This window comes from Stegodyphus dumicola, chromosome 3 (assembly GCF_044657685.1).
Source record: "Stegodyphus dumicola isolate Sdum_Otavi_A_Nest chromosome 3, ASM4465768v1".
Classification (NCBI taxonomy): domain Eukaryota; kingdom Metazoa; phylum Arthropoda; class Arachnida; order Araneae; family Eresidae; genus Stegodyphus; species Stegodyphus dumicola.
In genome coordinates, this window is record NC_140770.1 from 49,740,574 (window position 1) to 49,760,532 (window position 19,959).

General features: G+C 34.6%; 1 protein-coding gene across 2 annotated transcripts in view; it reads right to left on the bottom strand.

Moving 5' to 3' along the window:
• Hdc (histidine decarboxylase) overlaps nt 1–19,959 on the bottom strand; it is a 66,861-nt gene that overhangs the window by 29,311 nt on the left and 17,591 nt on the right. For both annotated transcript variants that reach the window (XM_035349938.2, XM_035349937.2), the window contains exons 4-6: nt 19,301–19,473; nt 10,567–10,680; nt 7,896–8,015 (exon numbers count right to left, since the gene is read on the bottom strand). In XM_035349938.2, coding sequence (XP_035205829.1) covers nt 7,896–8,015; nt 10,567–10,680; nt 19,301–19,473 — 407 coding nt within the window. The remainder of the gene's footprint in view (nt 1–7,895; nt 8,016–10,566; nt 10,681–19,300; nt 19,474–19,959) is intronic.

The window sequence follows — 19,959 nt, forward strand, 5'->3', positions numbered from 1 at the left end:
TAGCCAGCATAACTGGCGCCCGGGACAAAATACCTTTAAAAATAATGCAAATAATAATAAAATGCTGAATCTGCCATAAAATACTCTAAAATATATTAAGAACAGTTACTACCTAACTACCTTGGATTCGGAAATGTATCTATGTTAGCGGAAAAATCAGACAAACGATGATCTAGAATTAACGGTATTATTTATTCTACATATTTATATAATTGTTTTTAAAAAAGTACAATTTTTAAACAATTAAAAGTTTAAATATATATTATAGATAAGTAGATATATTTATTGATAAAAATATAGTATTATAATACATTAATACGATTAATTACTAGGTATACATTTTTCTTGTCTTGGATGAAGCAAATTTATCAATTACTTCATCAAAGTCGATCATTTCAAATTTTTCTCTTTCCACATTTAAAAATGCTAGATGACTTAAGGGATCTTGTCCTATCGTTGGCTGTAAGTATGTCAAAATTTATTTTAATTTTCTGAACGAACATTCATAGCTAGCATTTGATAATGAAATAGTAAGGAGCATTTAATTTGCGACTCTTAGGTTTGAAAAAACATTTTTTCCGTAGATCTGTAATGGAGTTTTAGGTTCAGTTTCTTTTCTACTGCGGAATAACATCTTGCAGTCACTCTTGAATTGCTCAAAACAATTAGGAGATATTGTGAGTTCGGGTATTAAATAACCATATAATCGACGACCTTTTTAACAAAAGGAAATAGAAGAGATTATAAAGGAAAATTATAACGTTTACAAAGTTGGGAATATGCAAATTTAGTCTGTGACGTCGGAAATTAGGCGTTTTAGATGAAGAGTAAGGAGCGACCTGAAGCATTCCTTTAGTAATAGGAGTAATTAGGAGACTAAAAACAACTAACACGCGTTGAATGCTTTGTAGCAGTGAATATACGATATCTCAGCAAATTGACATAGTTGAATCGGTAGCCAGAAAGACCATCAGTCGTCTACAGAAGAGTCAGACGCAATCCATTGTAGCGTAAGCGTTAGAAGTTTCCCAAATGTCATTTCAAAAAATCAAATGTCATTTAAAAAAATCAAATGTCATTTCCAGACTATGGAATCAGTTTTTGGAAACTGGATATGTTTCGGATCGGAGATTATCATTCGTTAAGTCGTGCTCGACCCGAAGGCCTTTGCCACTACATGTTTATCAATCCCCTAAGGACCTGTAAAAGTTCGTTAAATTAAGTAAAAATGGAAAAATCTTGTGCACTTGTAATAAAAGTGCAAAGTCTTCAGTAGTGAAGAAGTAGATCAGGCGTGGCGCTATATATCGGCCACAGATGATGTTTTCTTTGGATAAGCAATAATAGCAACTAATAACTTGGGCATATCTTTTTGCAATGGCATATCTTTTACAAATTATCGTAGATTTGACACAGTATCGCACAGTAAAAATAGAAAATAATATATACAAGTCCCAGAAATTTTGTGCTTTCGTCTAAGGCGAAAGTACCTATATCTTAGTACTCATAGGGAAGTAGATTTTCACGTGATATACAAATTTAATGATAAAGTCAGCAGCCTTGGTACCGGACAAAGTCCATAGTAAGATGAAAATGATGACAAAGATGAAACAAAATCTAGATTAAATAGTTGAAAATAATAAAATATATACAAGAACTACCATCTAACAATATGATGTACAGTTCTGGGTCGTTTATGCAGCTGTTCGATTAGATAGTCGTACTCCCCTATGTTTTTAATAACTTCGTGAGTGGAGGAATCACATTTTTGGTGGAATTTGAATGTAATCTTTAGTAATTCGGCATCTAATGGTAAAATCTTTAGATAATTATGGATGACAGAGTTCCTAACGAACTACGGAGAGTTCGATAGGAATCTGAGAGTTTTACTCTGAGAACTTTGAGGCTTTGCTCTGTTTGAACGTGCAGTAGCTGCCCACGCCGGGGAGACATATAGAACTGTGGGTCGGTTTGCCTGTACATAGAGTGTTCTTTTAATGTTGATATCTTAACTTCGAATATTTGCACATTAAAGGGTAAAGGCTCATTAAAGCACGTTGTGCTTTGTCTTTGATATAATTAACATGAAACCTGAAAGTTAAATTCTGGTCGAGATAAATACCTAGATATTTTACTTGGTGGTCACGTGACACGATTTGGCCGTTCATCGTAATTTCTTCTAAGTCTTGAGGGATATTTCCTTTTTTTAAAGTAAATCACTTTTGATTTTTCGGGGTTAATTTTTATTTTTCATCCTTTAAACCAGGGTGAAATGTAATCAATAGCATTCTATTTCAAAAATTCGGGACAAAGTCGTGTTATCGTTTTAAAATAAAAAGTGGGAGCCATACGTGCATTTCGTTTATATATATATATATATATATATATATATATATATATATCTGTTTTAGAAAAATAAAGTGGTCAGAAAAAACGTTTTATATGCGGAGATATTTGGTTGATGCATTGCAAACATGTTATTACACATGTTACCAGACAAATCAAGAAAATAAATAATTAATTATATTACAATAATTATTAATTTTAAATATATTTTCCAGAAATCGATCAAAATAAAAACTGAAATTTTCCGGAAAATCTTGTTTGTAGACCATTTGGCGCCCCTCTGCGAACGGCGCTCGGGGCATCATACACCTCCTTGACCACCCTTGGTACGCCACTGTATTCACGATACCATATTGGAATGAGTTAAAAAATAACATTAAAAAAAAAGAATATCTGAAAGGTTTCAGATTTTAAATTACGTCCAAAGGAGCGTTTTTTAACATTTTCTGTATTACCTTTATTTATTAAATATCATGTTCTTCCCACTTAAACCATAAAATTCAGTTTAAGAGCAATAATATCGCAAAATAATTTTGAATTGAGCATAACTTTAGAATTTCTGATACACAGTCTCGTGCGCTGGAGATAAAAATGATTTTTCTGTACAACGTTGCCATTGCTCGCTTTGAAATTCTTGAGTTTTTTATCAAAAATTCGTTAAAGTTTTACAAAATATGAAATCGATAATAAATCAAATTCCAAGTTTCAAATTTGGGCTTCCACATGCTCATATTCGTTGGAGGATTACGTTATTCAAAATTGGATGGCTCTAGGTACCGTTGTTTTATCACACTGCGAGAAACTTACATACATTTATGAAAATATTTCATTATCTAATTTCTTCAAATATAATTCAAGGCGATAATATTTGGTGGCAACGGTTTGAAAAGTGAAACGGACATTCAGTGATTTGATGCAAAATCACAAAACGAAAACAATTGTCCCTCAGGGAGAAAGTCTCTTTGGACTAAAAAAATAGTGCAAACTGCATCTTTGTTTTGCCCTTCATACTTTGACTTTCGATGTGACAGACAATAATTTTCGGTTTCTTGTCGCTCAGAGAAACTGGTATACCTCCAATTTTAATCAAGATATCGAGAAATGAAAAGTTGTTTTTGATAGCTAAGAATATGGCATTTAAAAATGTTAGGTTTTTTTAAAAAATGAGATTTTTAGCCAAAATCGCCATTTTGAGCGACGTTTGTTACCTTAAACAAACGCGGAAGGTTCCACTTGGCAGTAGTTTATGATTAAATTGTCTAATTGCAAATCTTTCCCCTACCATTCGAATTCGCCATTTTGAACATCTAACTTTTAAATTTTATGTTTTTTAATTTCATTTTATGTACTATACTTTGGGCTCCTTGGAATTTAATTTGTAAAAGTAGAAGGCTAATTATAATTGTTTAACTTAAAATGTTTAAGATATTAAATTGGAATCAACATACGAAAGTTAAATTCCAGTTCTAAAAAATTCTATTATTTATGCATTTTTTAAATAACATTAAAAATGTTTTTTCTAAACTTTACTTGGACTTTAATTTGAAATTTTCAGACCTCAGTTTAATTTATTGTAGTATTTGCATTAAAGGTTATATGTGGTTAAATCAGATATCACAAACTAGAAAGGAAGTAATCGAAAGTAATCTTCAGTTGCACGTAAAGAGTTTTACTTTTAGAATACTATACACATCACTGTATCTCTGTATCTCACTGCATTCCTTAGGAATGCACTGAGAGAAAGTGAATAAATTTAAAAGTGTTCCTTGGAGAAGTGTTCTTATTATATATATATATATATATATATATATATATATATATATATATATGCATACTATAAAATATAATCAAGGTTGAAATACTTCCTGATAGTTACAGAAAACTATAACCGTAACAAATACGTTATGTAACTGTTATTCCGAAAGAAAACTTAATTATCCTAAAATTAAAACATAATAAAATAAAATTTGTTGATAACTCTGAAAACAATCTTTCTCACTGTGAAACATGCTGAATGATTTTCGCCATCGGAAAGCTGGTGAAGGCGTGCCGAAGACATATAATTTCATTTTATCAATAAAGTATAATGGAATCCTTTGTAAAATTTTTATTTGTACTAGGTTTTAAAATTTCTCAGCTTTTCTGAAAATATCCTGCATTTTTTCCCTAAAAATATGATATTTATTTTGGGGAAAAACTTTTTTCACGCAAGAAAATATCTCCTCTGAACAGTTATCTACATTAACGGCAGGATTCAAGTTCCATAGAAAAACCAGAGTCTCACGGAAACCTATCAAGTTTTAGAGGAAGTCGCTAAGAGTTTAACAGAAGATTGTGATTGAAAAAACGGTCTGCTTAGCTCAACTGCACTGTATTTTTTTAAACAAAAGAAATCCTTTTTAGCTAACACTTTGTGGATTTTATCTTCCCTTTGATTCGATAAATTTCGCGGAAAGAAATACTTTAGATTTGCTAAAGCTTTCTAAAAGAGCAAAAGTTTGCTTTGGAATTACTGAAGCTTTCCGAAAAGAACAAAAAAAAAAAAGGGGTTAACAATTACTCTCAGCATAAATACAGAATTTTCCTTCCAAAGAGATTTTCTAGAGCATATTTTTTTTCTTTTAGTTTTGGATAAGAAAAACTCTCGCATATTCTCTGCTTGATTATAGATTTATAGCAAATTTTGATGACGCGGAAATTGTATTAAATTTAATAAGAATTAGCCATTTCAACTTAGAATTGTCGCCAGTATTAAAGTTTAAAGCTGATCTTTTGATGATTCGTTGCTGATTGATTTTGAATCCTGCTTAGTAATGTGTTAAACAAGTGCTATAAATTCCAAGAGGATCAAAACTAGATCTTTTGCATTTAATTTAACTATATTAAATTAAATTTATCATCAACAAATTTCTAATTATGTGTATACGTTTCAGACAAGGATAAAATTTAGAATCAAATTTTGTAAGATTTTTTTTTACGAGAAAATTTTGTGCCATGCATTATTTTGATTTCTGTAAATGTTCTGCTGTCTGGCATCCTTGTTCACTGCGTAGTTGCAAAGAAGTGCTGCTTCTGAAAACGTGTTTCATTACAACAAAATTTAAATTATTCTTTTGAAATTTAACAACTTATTGACTAAATTTCAAATGAAAACTTTCAATCAGACAACACAGTAAGCGATGAATTGAATGAAAACTAAGTATTTCCCGAGTGAAAACACAACTTCCTTTTCTAAGTTTATCGATGAAACTCGATAGTGTAACCAATCCTTTAATATAAACTCTGCAGCTAATATAAACTGTTGGACTGACTTGAACAACGCGGGTGCCCTCTGGTGAGTAGCCGGAGAAGTGCTTCACTAAAAGCCAAGTGTTTAGCATGATAGCTTGTCTGACTCTTGGCTCTGTAATTTACTTAAATGTAATGTCCTCGTGTAACTTAAACCTGTTAATATATAATTGTTACACTATAAAGGACTGTTTCATGATCCCATCCAAAACGACCCCCCTCATAATAGTTAATTTGAGATAAAATTTACAACTCTTAAACCAACTCGGATATAACAAAACAGAAAACCAAAAATTCGTAAACCTAAAATGGCTTTAAACTACATCGTTAATTCGTTTACATTTCGTGACGCCCCCCCAACCGGTATAGCGTTTAGCGTCGCTGACTGCCGTGCCAAAGGGCCCGGGTTCGAATCCCGGAGAAGACATGGATATTTGTAAATGTATAGTGTCGGTGCACTCCAAATATACGGGGAGCAGAAAGTTCTCTCGAGTGAGTAAGGGGAAGTGGTGGGAGACGCTTGGGCCCTTCCCCAGGGTACTCTTCATCAAAACAGGGGGCGGAACTAAGCTAAATCGCACTGTCACCTGTATGGTGCTCAAGACTGTTGCCAACGACAGGCGTAATCTTGCGCTCCTTGACGCGAGGAATTTCGCGGGCTTAGGCTGGCTGATTTTACTGTCAGACAATCTAGCATAAGTAACAACAACAACGCGTTTCGTGACGGGAAAAATAATACAAAGAAGGCAGTCTTAACGAGTAAGATAAAATAAATGTTCTCGACTACTAAAAGCAGTAATACAATTTATTGAATTATGATATCAACAGTTTACAATTAATAAAATTGAAGGGATTTTTATGTATATAACTCCCACATATGATTTTCAGAGGCAAGACGATTTTTTTCAAAAGCTCATTCCATAAAATAAAAGTTAAGAATGTCTGGTCTAGAATGTAGTTAATTTTATTTCAGTCTAAAAAACCTGCCCAATTCTGGAAAAAAAAGTTAGCTTACAATTTAGAAATTGTTTTATATATTTACCGTAAAAAAATAAATAAAATGTCTATTTCTTGTTCTTTCTTTCTTTCTTTTTTTTTTTTTATGTCATTTTCGAGTATATTGGTTACGTTATTTAAAACTTTTTAACAGGTTGAGTTAATATTATTTTAAACAGCATATTACTTCTGAATCTAGATTGGCTCTCAAACCCCAGGCTCAGAATACGTAAATATTAGAAATTAAAATTAACGGTACATTTCCTTTATCTGCTCTCGAATCTGGCAACCGTATCTCATTACGTGTTGACGGCCGTTTTTATTCCGGAATTCTCTTTTTGAGTCTCGCGTTGTTTGGGCACGCCATACGACTCTTTGAATTACCATCCACCGAAAAAGATTCGCTGGAATATTTGCAGCATTCTTGAGGTATGTCAGGTATGTAAAGTCTTAAGTGTATGTATATGCAATATCTGTAAACAGATGCTTATACGAAAACTGCCGAGCGTTTATGGGTATCGGCTAAACCAAGAAATAAGACACAATGAGGTACCGCAAGGCAACATCACACGTCCTATCATTCTGCCGTGCCGAAGGGTAGGGGTTCGAACCCCGGAAAAAGCTCGGATGTTTGTAAATGTATAGTTTCCGTGCGGCATGGGGCACTCTAAATATGCGGCAAGCGGAAAGTCCTCTCGAGAGGTAGGTTGTAGGGAAAGAGGGGTGAGAGACGCCCGTCTCCCCGGGTGCACTCCAACAAAATTGGGGATTGAACTGAGCTAAATAGCACTGTCACCTGTGAGGGCTGTTGTCAAAGACAGGCGTATCTTGAACTCCTTGCCACGAAGAATTTCATGGGGTTGGGCTGACAATGGGTCAGACCAGTGAGCATTAGTCAACAACAAGAATTTGTTTGAAGAAAGAAGCAAGGATCAGGCGGAATGAATTATTTTAATTCTATGGTAGAGGCAATAGGCAAACAGTTTCCACCTTAAATAAACACTTTATTGGCATAAAGAACGCCCTTTCTACCCTTTTCATAATTAAATTAATTTTTCTTGTTGTCTTATTATTATTTATTATGTGTTATTATGTCATATTATTTGTTCTTAAGATTTTACGATATTGCGAGCAGATTAAGGAAATGTACCAAATTAATTGCATATGCAAATGTAAAGGTTGAAATGTTCTCCTGGCTGACAACGTAATCAAGATGCGAATATAAAAATGATGCTAGCAAGAACATGAATTTAAAGTTTGTTTACCTGAATCACTCCTCCACCTTTTCCTCTGGATGAGTGTAGAAAAGAACTAGGTAAACCAATCATTTTCGCCAGCCAGTCCATAACTATAATCTCCAACTCTGTGCAAGCTGGACTGGATGCCTGTGGACAGAAAACGGATATAATACCGAAAGTGATTCGGATGAAAGTGTTAATGAACACGACAGTAATATTTTTGTTATCAAAATTAATGGTAGACAAAGTTGTATTTTATACATTAGAAATGTACATAATTCAATCAAGCAAATGTAATGTTATTAGTTTTTATAATTGTAAAATATTACTCCGATATTATGAATTTAATTCGCTAATATTATTCTTTCAGATACTATTTTCACTCTAAAATGACAATGTATAGCGCGCAAATGTTAACATTTGTTTTAATTCTTAATTTTCTGTCTTCTAAACTTAAAAATGTATACAAAGCAGGAATTGGCAGCCGAAAAGATGTAACAACCTTAAATGAGATGAAATTTTTTAAAACGTTCTGTGCATTTTGAGATTTGATAGTGTTCTATCTATTCGCTTTTATTGTTAAAAAAGTGAACTAGAAAAAAATGTATTTTTGAAGATAAGGATGGCTCAAGAGTAAACTGAAGAATAAGCTGATTTTCTGCTTTCTTAGGATTGATGTTGTTTATCTGGATAATTTTGTAGAAAATATTAGGGGTAATAACTTTTATTACTCCTATTAGCGGCGGGCGACAGGCAGCCAAAGGGCCACATTCTGTTCTCAAAGCTCAAAATCAACAAAATGTATAATTTATATAACGATAACAAAGTACAGGCTTGTGATAAGAGATAAAATAAAAGGGATCAATTTTACAAGTTAACCATATTCAATTAGCAAGCCGCTTGCAATATGACTTTCCTAAAATATTTTTAATAAAAATAAAAAAAATGTATAAGGATTTTAATAAGTCCAGTTAGTGTAATTTCATGGTGTTGTTACACTTTCGCACATCACTCTTATAAGACCATGGAATTTTCTAAAAGGTAACGAATCATGGACAACTAATGGACATTTCTGCACAGCTTATTATAATCATGGCCATTACTTTCGCACAGTCCATCAGAAACAGTTTATGTCCCAATCTTAGATTTAACTTTTCTAAGCAGTGCCCATTCCTGCTGAGAGTTGTTCTGAGTATTTCTCGTGTATTTTCCTTCTAAAACAAGGGGAATGTAATTGAGTTCGACATGCCTCCTCCTGAAGACGTTATGTCTAGGTTGATTGGATTCTTCTTCTTTCTTGTTCTTATATATTCTTTTTTGTTTTTTCTTGTGATGGTTTATTTTAATTTTTACATTTTAAAATATTCTTATTCTACATTTACAGGCTTTTACGAGTTCATTTGTTCAATCGTTAGTCTTTGTGAAAAATTGGTTCTAAATTTCTTTCTTTATATATATAAATATGTAATAGGATGACTTGTTGAAAACGTTGCAACGGAATGACGATGGTTCTCTGCATTGTAATAGCTTAGAGACCCTCTACTGCTTAGTTAGAAAGATGGTACTCGAAGACACACATAACGGTAAATTCCACACATAATTTTATTCCTTGATAATGCACTTCATCACTATGGGTGCGCTATGCACCGCACAATTTTACACAGCTTACATTTCTTAAACCATGGACGAAAATTGGAAAAGTAAACTCTGCGTGGCTAACGACAAAGCGATGCAGCGAAATGAAGCAGAAGAGAAGAGAGGGGGAGTTGCGGTGCAAAATTACCTTTTATACCGAATTCCATCTTAGATCACACGACAGATTAATGTCCAGGTGTTGTGTTAAGATTTCATCGAAAAGTGTAGATGACGGACAGGGAGTAATAATTGCTTTGTTATTTTCGGAATGAAGATGGGAGTTAAAGGGCTATTAATTAATTTATTATTTGAAAGATAGTTATTTTATATTTTACCATATATAAATATAAAATTGCGAAAATTCTTGGTATGATTACATATCTTTTTTCCATTATTTTTTTGTGTTTCTGTAATATATATATATATATAAAGAATAGAAGAATAGTTACGCACACAAAAATTAATATATGTATGTATTTAGCATTCATATGATAAAATTCCATGTCTGTGAATAGCTGCAAGTTTACATTTAGAGGTGGGATATTGTTATAGCTTAACTATTCACTTAGATTCCGATTTCTTTCTAGTCCTAACTGTGCAGCGGGAGATGACGAAGTTATGGGTGCAAAACGCATTAAAAACTGTCCATCCTTATAAACATTATTGATAGATTCTGGTTTGCTAGATAGATGATTCGAAGCGTATGAACTGCTGTCAGTTGCTTCTGATTTTAATAGAATGCTTTTAGTGTGTTTCGTTTGATTTAATATGTGTTTATACTTTTATTTTAAATTCTGTGCGCTTTAAATTCTGGTTTACACTGAGTTTAATTCCTTATCTGTTTGTGATATGTGTTATTCTTCTATTAAAAGCTACTGCCAGAAATTTAAAAAACATATTTATGGCAGTAGCTTTTAATCGCTGCCAGAAACTACTGCCAGAAATAAAAAAACAAACAAACAAGAATATTGAAATTTTATTAACAACTGTTCATTTCTTTATTAGTGTTCATAAACTAGGATAGGAAAATAAAAATGCATGCTCAAGATGGACCAAACCATACCCAAGTAAATGCCAAACATCCTAAGCCGTCTGCCAACATGTCACCAAGAAGAGATGCTCCAGAGTTGAGGGCAGGAAAATACGCATGCATTTGGGGGCTTTGCCAGTGGGTAATCTGCAAAACAATTAAATTTATGTTTAACTTGATAAAATCGAAATATCATGAAAGTAGGGAAGAGCTACAATAATTGAAATAATTAATACACTGCCGGCCACTCAAATTGCAACACCAAGAAAGACAAGAGATATCACAATAAAATTTATTTAGTAGATAACCTGTTGACCAAGTACCAAATGATTAAACTTATAGACTGTGAAGTGTAGTTTCTTCCAGAATCAGTAGCCAGAGTAGCCGCCATTGTTGGAGATCACCGCTGCCACACACCTCGGCATAGATTCAAAGAGACTTTGGATGTGTTCTTGGGGTACAGCAGACCAAGCAGCTTCCACGTGTTGCCAAAGTTGATCTGGTGTAGCAGCTTGGGATGTAGTCTGGGTCAATCGTTCAGCAACCATGGACCATATGTTTTCTATCGGCGAAAGATCCGGAGAGCGAGCCAGCCGGGAAGCAATTCAATTTGGCGATTGACGAAGAACCCTTGGACAATGCGTGCGATGTGTGGTCGCGCATTATCCACTTGAAATACGGCTGTGGGCAAGCCCTGAAGGTAAGGAAGGACAACTGGCACCAACACCTTGGAGATGTAGTGCTGGCTATTTAAAGTACCGGCAATGCGTACTAGAGGAGTGCGAGAGTGATATCCAATACCGCCCCATACCATAATACCCGGTGCAGGACTAGTGTGGCGGTGCATAACGCACGAGTCTCCAGACTCCGAGTGTTCAGCACGGTGTCTCCAGACTCGAATCCGACCATCGTGGTGTTGCAGACAGAAGCATGAGTCGTCAATAAAGACAATTTCATTCCATTATGACATCCACATCCTTCTTTCATCGCGCCGTTGGCGGCGGAAACGTCTGTGGTTCTGCGTCAAGGGTAGACGAAGCAATGGACGTCTTGCGAACAGACCACTGTGCTGTAAACGGCGTCGAATGGTACGAGCAGACACTAGATGATGCGATACAGAGTGAATGTGCTGTGCTATGGTTCGTGATGTGACTGAGCAATCCGTCACTGCTATGCGCAAAATGTTCCTGTCATCACGTGAAGTGGTGCACTGAGGTGGATGCAATCGAACACGTCGGTCCGTCGTACCCTCCTGCCTTCAACGGTCACATATCCGCATTACAGTTGTTTGGTTTCGTCCATCAAGACAACCGATTTCCCTGAAAGATAATCCATACTCTCGGTAGGCCACTATCCTTCCTCTGTCGAACTCGGATGCTTGATCAAACGATGATCGCTGTTTACTACGAGGCATAATTGATCGTTTTTTTTGAAAACACCACAAGAAAAACACAATTTCCGAACTTGAAATCGTCGAAAACTCCGAGCCTTAAATAGTGCTTTGAAGTGGCACGCGTGATGTGCGTCTGCGCTGAAATTCTAATCATTTGCATATCTCACCTCCGCTAATGCATGTTGTAAATTTCATGTTATTTGCATGCTTCCTTCAGGGTGTTAAATTTACGATGGGCAGCAGTGTAGTTAGGAATTTCAATTTGTATTTATATTTTTAATAAATTGCTAAAAGATCAACTGAAATAATTAAAATTTTTAATTAAGATTAATCCCAACACAATACTATTGCGCATTTTACAATCATTAAACTATTTCACTAAACAAATAACATGCCTGACTACCTTTTTTACAGTCCAAAATAAAAAATGTAATGAAAAACTATAAATACTGAAATACCATAGACATGACTGACTACCATTTTTACAGTTTAAAAAAGAATGAAAAATTATAAAAAAATGAAAAGAAATGAAATTAAAATTCTTAAAAAAAAAAAAAATTCTTAAAAAAGAATGAAAAATTATAAACACTGAAATCCCAATGATGCAAGAGGCACCAATGGCCGAGGGGTTAAGACCATTAAACTATTGGTAGTTTGATCAGGGATCAATTCTTGATACTTTCGTGGTTTTTCCCGTCTGAAACGTACGTTTACGAGACAGTTCTCCGTAGTTTTCATCGAAGACATCTATTCCTTTGCGTGTTGCTTGGCGTTACCAAGATTTTCTGTTTATGTAATGTAAAAGACCAGTTTCCATGAAACGTTCGCCACGAATACGTCTCTCCTAGGATAGATAACTTTTGCATACTTTGTCTCGGCTAGTCTCATTCAAATAACATAATACTGGGAAATATAATTTTGGTTTTCTGTTTTTCAGCAGCATAAACATAGGTACTCTAAAAGTATCATTGAGAATCATATATCACTATACGTTTTCATAATATAAACAAAAATAATAAATAAAAAACAAGGTGCACTGAAAATCTCGTTTCTTTCTTCAAGCAGAGTTTCAATCATCGAAATGAATCTATGAGGAGATTAACTGAGGAAGGCCCACTAGCGGCCGAGCGGTAAAAGCCGCTGAAAACTGGTAGTTCGGTTTGAGTCCCGACGAACGGGCTGGCTGCGTGGCCATTTTCGTGGTTTTCCCCCATGCCTAACGTGGATACGAGGCAGTCTCCTTTAAAAGACCTCCACGGGGCATCCCTTCCTTTCCTTGCAGTGCCCAAGTTCGGAGCACGTAATAAGTAAATAACTTTAACTAAGGTAGTTATTAAAAACGTATTTTATAAAAAAATAAAATGTAAAATTCATTTTCCCATTTTACTTAAAAAATACGTGAAAAAATATAGGCAGGTTCGCGAGGATGACTTAAAGACCAACTATTGTTGAATGCTAACTTCATTTCTTTTATTCGAAATCCAAAGAATATTGGAATAACGAGTTGCGCGAACATTGTTGTCAAGCTTATCATTTTTCCTTCCTCTTTTCATAAATAAAAATTTAATGAACATTTATTCAATTTTCCATTTTTATTATTATGACAATAAAGTAGCTGTTCACTAAAAATTATAGTTAGTAATCAAATATGTAAAGTATTCAACACTTCTTTTTAATTTCCAAGAAAAGCTACTCATGAAATTTTAAAAATATTTTCGATACTTACTTTTACGTCTTTACTCTTACAATAATTGAGTAAAAATTGTAACAATTGATTTAAATACTCATTGTGCGGAATTTTCTTTTTCCTGTTTACACTTAATATTTTTTAATTATATTTATTTCCAAAATTCCATATGGTTAGTTTTAATAACTTTACTTACTAGACCAGGAGTTTTCAACCAGGAGGAATTTCCCCCTTAGAGGAATTTGATATTTTCAGGCGGGGGAGTGCGGTCAGCCTTTTATTTAGTTGTAAGAAGACTGTAAAAGTATTGTTGCGTTCTATGAGTTCGTGGATTTGGAGTGATTGATAACAACACTTGATGAAGAATCAAAAGACAATTTGTTCATCAGTATTAAACAGGACAGTTCAAGAGATGCGTTACAGTCGTTCAAAAACTACGACAAACACGCTGAAACAATCAGCAATACAGCATACAGGATATCAGGCTATAAAGGTGAAGACAGCTTCATGGCAAAGCACAAAAGTACAGCTCCCGACCGGGTCGATGCCTCTGAGCCAGTCTCTGAACTCAAGAGACGCATGCTCTGCTACTGCTGAACTTAAGATACTGTAGATATTCTCAAGATACTCCGTGTACAGACAGGGTATATAATGCTTTTGACCTGCCTTTGAGAATATTTTCAGAAAAACCGGTAAGAATTCGTTCTAGCATGTTCTCCTCCGTCTATGGCATAACGCCAATTTTGTCGCCATATTGGCGATTTCGCGCCAAATCTGGCAACCCTGCTTTTCTTTGCCATTTTCTCGTAACTCTAACCTCGTTTTATGGGGAAACTATCTTACCGCAACTGGGCTTTTTGTAATCGAATTTGGTTTCAATTTATGAATATAAAAAAAATCTGAAAGGTTTCAGATTTTAAATTACGTCCAAAGGGGCGTTTTTTTGAACGTTTTCTGTGCTACCTTTATTTATTAAATAGCATGTTCTTTGCACGTAATTCATAAAATTCAGTTCAACAGCAGTGTCGCTAAAATTTTTAAAATGAGCCTATCTTTAGAATTTCCGATGCACAGTTCCACACGCTAGTGATAAAAGGGTTCCCCCCCCAATAGAGTGTTGCCATTGCTCGCTTTTAAATCGCTGAGTTTTTTAAACAAAAATTCGTTAAAGGTTTACAAAATATGAAATCGATGATAAAACAAATTCGAAAGTTCAAATTCGCGCTTTCAGATGCCCATATTCGCAGTAGGATTACGTTATTCAAAACTGAGTATTTATCAGCATTTTCTACGCATTTTGCTGCTTAATTTCTAAAATATATTATGAAAATAATCTAAATCTTGATAAATGTATATAAAAATGAACAATGTACATGTTTAATTTTCGAATTTTGGAAAGGAAGAGGAAATGATCTCCTAGCAATGGTGAAAGTGGTGCATGAGCCAAAAAATGTTGAGAACCTGGTGTTCCAGACATATGATTTCTTTTACATTGGGTATTCAGGAAAATTATAACAACTTCTTGCCCTCATTTGGTAGCTCATATATTCCACAGCAAGAAAAGAAGGCTCTGGTTAGTTTGCTGGTAACACAAATTATATTTCATATAAAGTATTTGGTCAAATAATCGTATTTGATATCTTTTCCAAAGTTATTTAAATAAAAAAGTGCGTATTCACCTTCTCGTATGCTTTGTTTTCATCATTTCGGTTTGTTTTATTGCTTAGCATGTTTTTCAAAAACTAAATTTATACATTTGAAACTAGAATTTTTGTTTTGAAAGAAACTCAAGTGAAGATCCTGTGTTTACTAATATTATAGAGTGTTTACTAATATTAATACAAATTTCAAATTTTAAGTAAGTTATATACATAAGAACAAATTAATTCAATTAAATTGTTTATCATTTCCATAATCGAGCATATGATTAAAATGCAGATTTAAAAAAGCATAATCTGAAAGAATTCAGATTTGAACGATCGCCCAAAAGGGCCTGTTAAGGGTCTTCTTGTTCACGCTGAGCTCGCAGTTTACCAGTCTAGAGTTGCACTTACGCCTGCTAACCCATTTTGTTTGTCCTTTTAGCTCTGTTACTAAGCATCATTTTCTTCACACTTGCGCCGTATACAATTCAAAAGAAATTTCAAAATTTTCAAAGCAGCATAGCAGCACTTTTTTAGAATTCTCGATACAGCGTAAAGTGTTGGCATACACTTTTCTATTTTTTTTATTAGTCTGTTCTTAGTTTATCATATCAATATTCAGTTTTATTAGTAAAATGGCTTCCAAAATCTTTTGCTGTATTTTTATTATTAACGTTTTGTGCGCTAAATTTGTTTATTAAATATCATGTTTTTCGTACTTAATCCCACATACATTTAAATTCAACAACAAAATCACAAAATATTTAAAAACAAAATATCTACAGAATTTTCGATAGACAATCTCGCACGCTGGAGATAAAAATATTTTATTCCGTACAGTGTTGCCACTGCTTGTTTTCAAATCGTTGATGATCAAAAAGTTATTAATGTTTTACAAAATGTGAAATATAAAATTCAAAACTTGGTCATCCAGGTGCACACGTTCGAGGAAGGACAAAGTTATTAAAAATTTAATGGCTCTGGGTTCCGCCGTTTGTTTCACAATGCGAGAAACATACATACATTCATGCAGATTCTTCATTATTTAATTTTTTAAAATATAATACAAGGTAATAGGTGGCAGCAAGTTGAAAAGTGATTCGCCGTTTATAGTGGACGACAAAAATCCCATTTGGAGACCAATAGCCCATTCAAGCTAACGGCCTTTTGGTCTGAAATTCACTTTCTCTCAGAGTTGAAAGAAATCATTTCTTCCGACGACTTTTAATTTTAATTCTATATTTTTAAAACTCAGAACAGAAAAGTATGCAAAATAGAATTTAGAGACCACTTGAAAATGAGAACCTGGGTGCGAGCCTCGTTTTTCGTTTTGAAAATGATACCCTGGCCTACATTTTTTTGTTGCTGTTACTTGTCTCATTAGACAGTGACGTCAGACATGTTAGACAGTGTCGTCATGTTAGACAGTGACGTCAGAACAAGCCCACGAAATTCATCATGGCAAGGAGAGCAAGACTGCGCCTGTCGTTGGCAAGAATCTTAAGCACCTTCATGTGACAGTACGACTTTGCCCCAATTTTAATGGAGAGCACCCAGCGGAACGGGTCCGAGGGCCTCCCACCTCTCTTCCCCGACCACCAAGCTTTTGAGCTTTTGAGAGGACTTTAGGCTTGCCGTATATATAGAGTGCCCCGTTGCCGAACAGACACTGTAACTTTACACACATCCATGCCTTCTCCGGGATTCAAACCCGGGCTCTTCGGTACAGCAGTAGGCTCCCGTAACCACTTTACCGTATGGGCGGCCCACATCTTTTAAAACATTTAATCTTAAAAGCATTTCACTAAATTTTTTCTCAAAATTTTAGGAATTTAAAATCTGAATTAAACTTATTTAAACGTGAAAAATAAGACATTAGGGTTCTGAAAGTATCAGTCCGAAGAACTGAATTGGAATTTATGTCATTAGTTAAAAAAATAAATTTTTTGAGAATGTGAAAAGTTTCAACGTAATTCAATTTGTCAACTAAAGAAGTACTACGGATAATTTTCGCATATCTAAAGTAAAAAAAAATATCGTGATTAAGTTTTCGAATTAAGATTAATTATAGACAATAACGCGAATTATGGCTAACTATACCTTGCTGAGAAATTTTAACTCTCTTCTAGTTTGGCCGACATAGGTGACCAGTTATGTGACTTGATAGACATTGACCAAACAAAACAAAATATTGTTACGAAATGTCCAGGCGCGGTGAGATAGCTTTCCCGTAAAGCAGGTTTAGGGTTGCCATAAACTAGCAAAGGAAGGCAAAGTTGCGACATTTGGCGAGATTTGGCGACAAAATTGGCGATATACCATGGACGGTTGGAGAACCTTTTGGAATGAATTCTTATCGGTTTAGGCCAGAATGTTCTTGAAAACAAGCCGACAACTATATAAACCCTGCTGATCCGCAGTCAGTGGAGTGCCCCGCATAGAGTGCGAGATAGTAATCTCGAGTTAGTCAGTTCATGCGAAGTCGATCGAATTGACAGCCGGGCAGCGAGTGCCTAGTGGGTCGTCGAGTCCATTGAAAGAGTCTCTTAGTGTATCGCGGTTAGTGCATCGTCGAGAGAGTGTGTTGAGCTCCGGGAACCACTGAACAGAAGAGTCGGGAGCTGTGCTCTGTGTGTCGTCGAGAGCATCGCGAGTTGTAGCGTGGAAAGTCTCCAGAGTACGTGGAGTTCCGCTAACGACCAAGCAGAGGCGGGAGCTGTACTCTGGTGCTTTGCAGTGGAGCTGTCTCCAACGTTATAGCCTGATAACCTAAAGGCTGTGTCGCTGATCGTGTCAGCGTGTTTATAGTAGTCCATCGACGACTGTAAAACGTGTTTTGGAGCTGTCCTGACAATATTGGTAAATAAAGTGTGTTTCGATACTTCATCAAGTGTTGTCGTTATTTACTCCAAATTTACGAACCCCGTACGAACGTGAAGGAAGAAAATAACGTAACAGTATGTATTCTCTAATGCGCAAGAAATTTAAATACGTATGATCTATAGATTTTAACTCTCGTGAAAATCAGAATCTATTTGAAGAAAATTTTGAAGGCACCACCAGGACTATCTAAAACGTTTTTAAAATGAAACCGCTAAAGCGAAAGGGATTTGTATAAATCTACGAACCCCGTACGAACGTGAACGAAGATAATAACCTAACAACTGGTGTCAGAACAAAAAAACGTAACAATATCTAAAATTTTGCATCATGGAATACGATTTCATGCTGGAAAAGCAGAATTTAACAAATAAATGCAACTAAATGCAACCTAATTATAAAATGCAACCTAATCATAGTTTGCAAGTAAATGCAACCTAATCATAGTTTAGCATTTACTCATAATTTTAACTTGGATTCTGCAAAAAATTATCCATAAACCTTGTTGTTATTGTTTTGTCCATGGAACAATGATTGCCAGAGCCTATTCCGAAGAGAAGTTGGACTCTTATTTTCCACCCCAATTTTGACGGTGGTCTCCCACCCCTCTCCCCTTCCACCAATCCAGACGAGAGGACTTTCGGCTCGCCGCATATTTAGAGTACCCCCATGCCGCGCCAACACTATACATTTACAAACATCCATGCCTTCTCCGAGATTCGAACCCCGGACCTTCGGTACGGCAATGGGCGTCGCTAACCACTATCCCGATTGAGTGGCAGTTCAGTTCTTCCTAGTGTTTTTCAGAATTGTAATACCTTAGTTTTTTTACGTTTTATTACTATTTTTCTCGACACATGGCGCTTAACTCCTATTCTCATTGCTCCGTCCGTTGCCTTGGACATAAAATGGCTGTCACTTTCTCCGTTTTTGCAAAATTGTTTTGCTCCTGACGAATTCGATAGAATTTTATTTAAAATGCGTAGCCAATTAAAGTTGCTTTTATGCCTAATTTTGATTTCATGTAATGTTTAGATAAATTTATTTATTTATTATTTTTATGACCTTTTTAATGAAAAAGATATCATTAAAAGTTTTTATGATTTTATATATCATTTACTGATTGAGCTAAAAAAATAGAAGCAATCATTTAAATTAGCTTACTCCTGGCATGATGACTTTTTCTATGTCTTCGAAAATTCTGTCAAAATTCTCGCCTTCCTCGGGTGCAGAATCAGGCAATAAATCTCTCATGTATCCTGGCTTAACACCTGGAAACACTCTCCGTTGTCTGATGTTTATTAAATAATCTGCAATGTAGTCCACCATTTCTTTCCCTGTAATATATTATATAAGCCATAAATTAAGATTTATCTTTAAATGCAAATGCAAAACTACTTTTAATTTTCTCAGATTATATGATTTGTACAAATCCTTTTTATCTAAATATAATCTTAAATACTGATAAAAAGAGGAGGAGTATTTTGCAGTTAATTCTGCTGAACTAAAATCCGGATTATGAAAATATTATATGAATTGTAATATGGTTTTACAGAATAATGTTTTAAGCATTTACATAAAAATCTTTTTTTTTTTTTTTTAGATACAATCTATTCTTCTAAAATTAAAACTTACTTTATCTGAAAAAGAAAAAGAGAGGGCAGCAATATATTAATGACATATAGTTGAAACATATTTGTTCTCTTTCAAAAACGATGATTAATAATCTTGTTATTTAATTGCCGAAGTGTTAATACCGTGCGAATATAAAACAAGTAAATGGTACTGGAAAAGCGTTATACTATCGTGAGTGAATTTTGTCA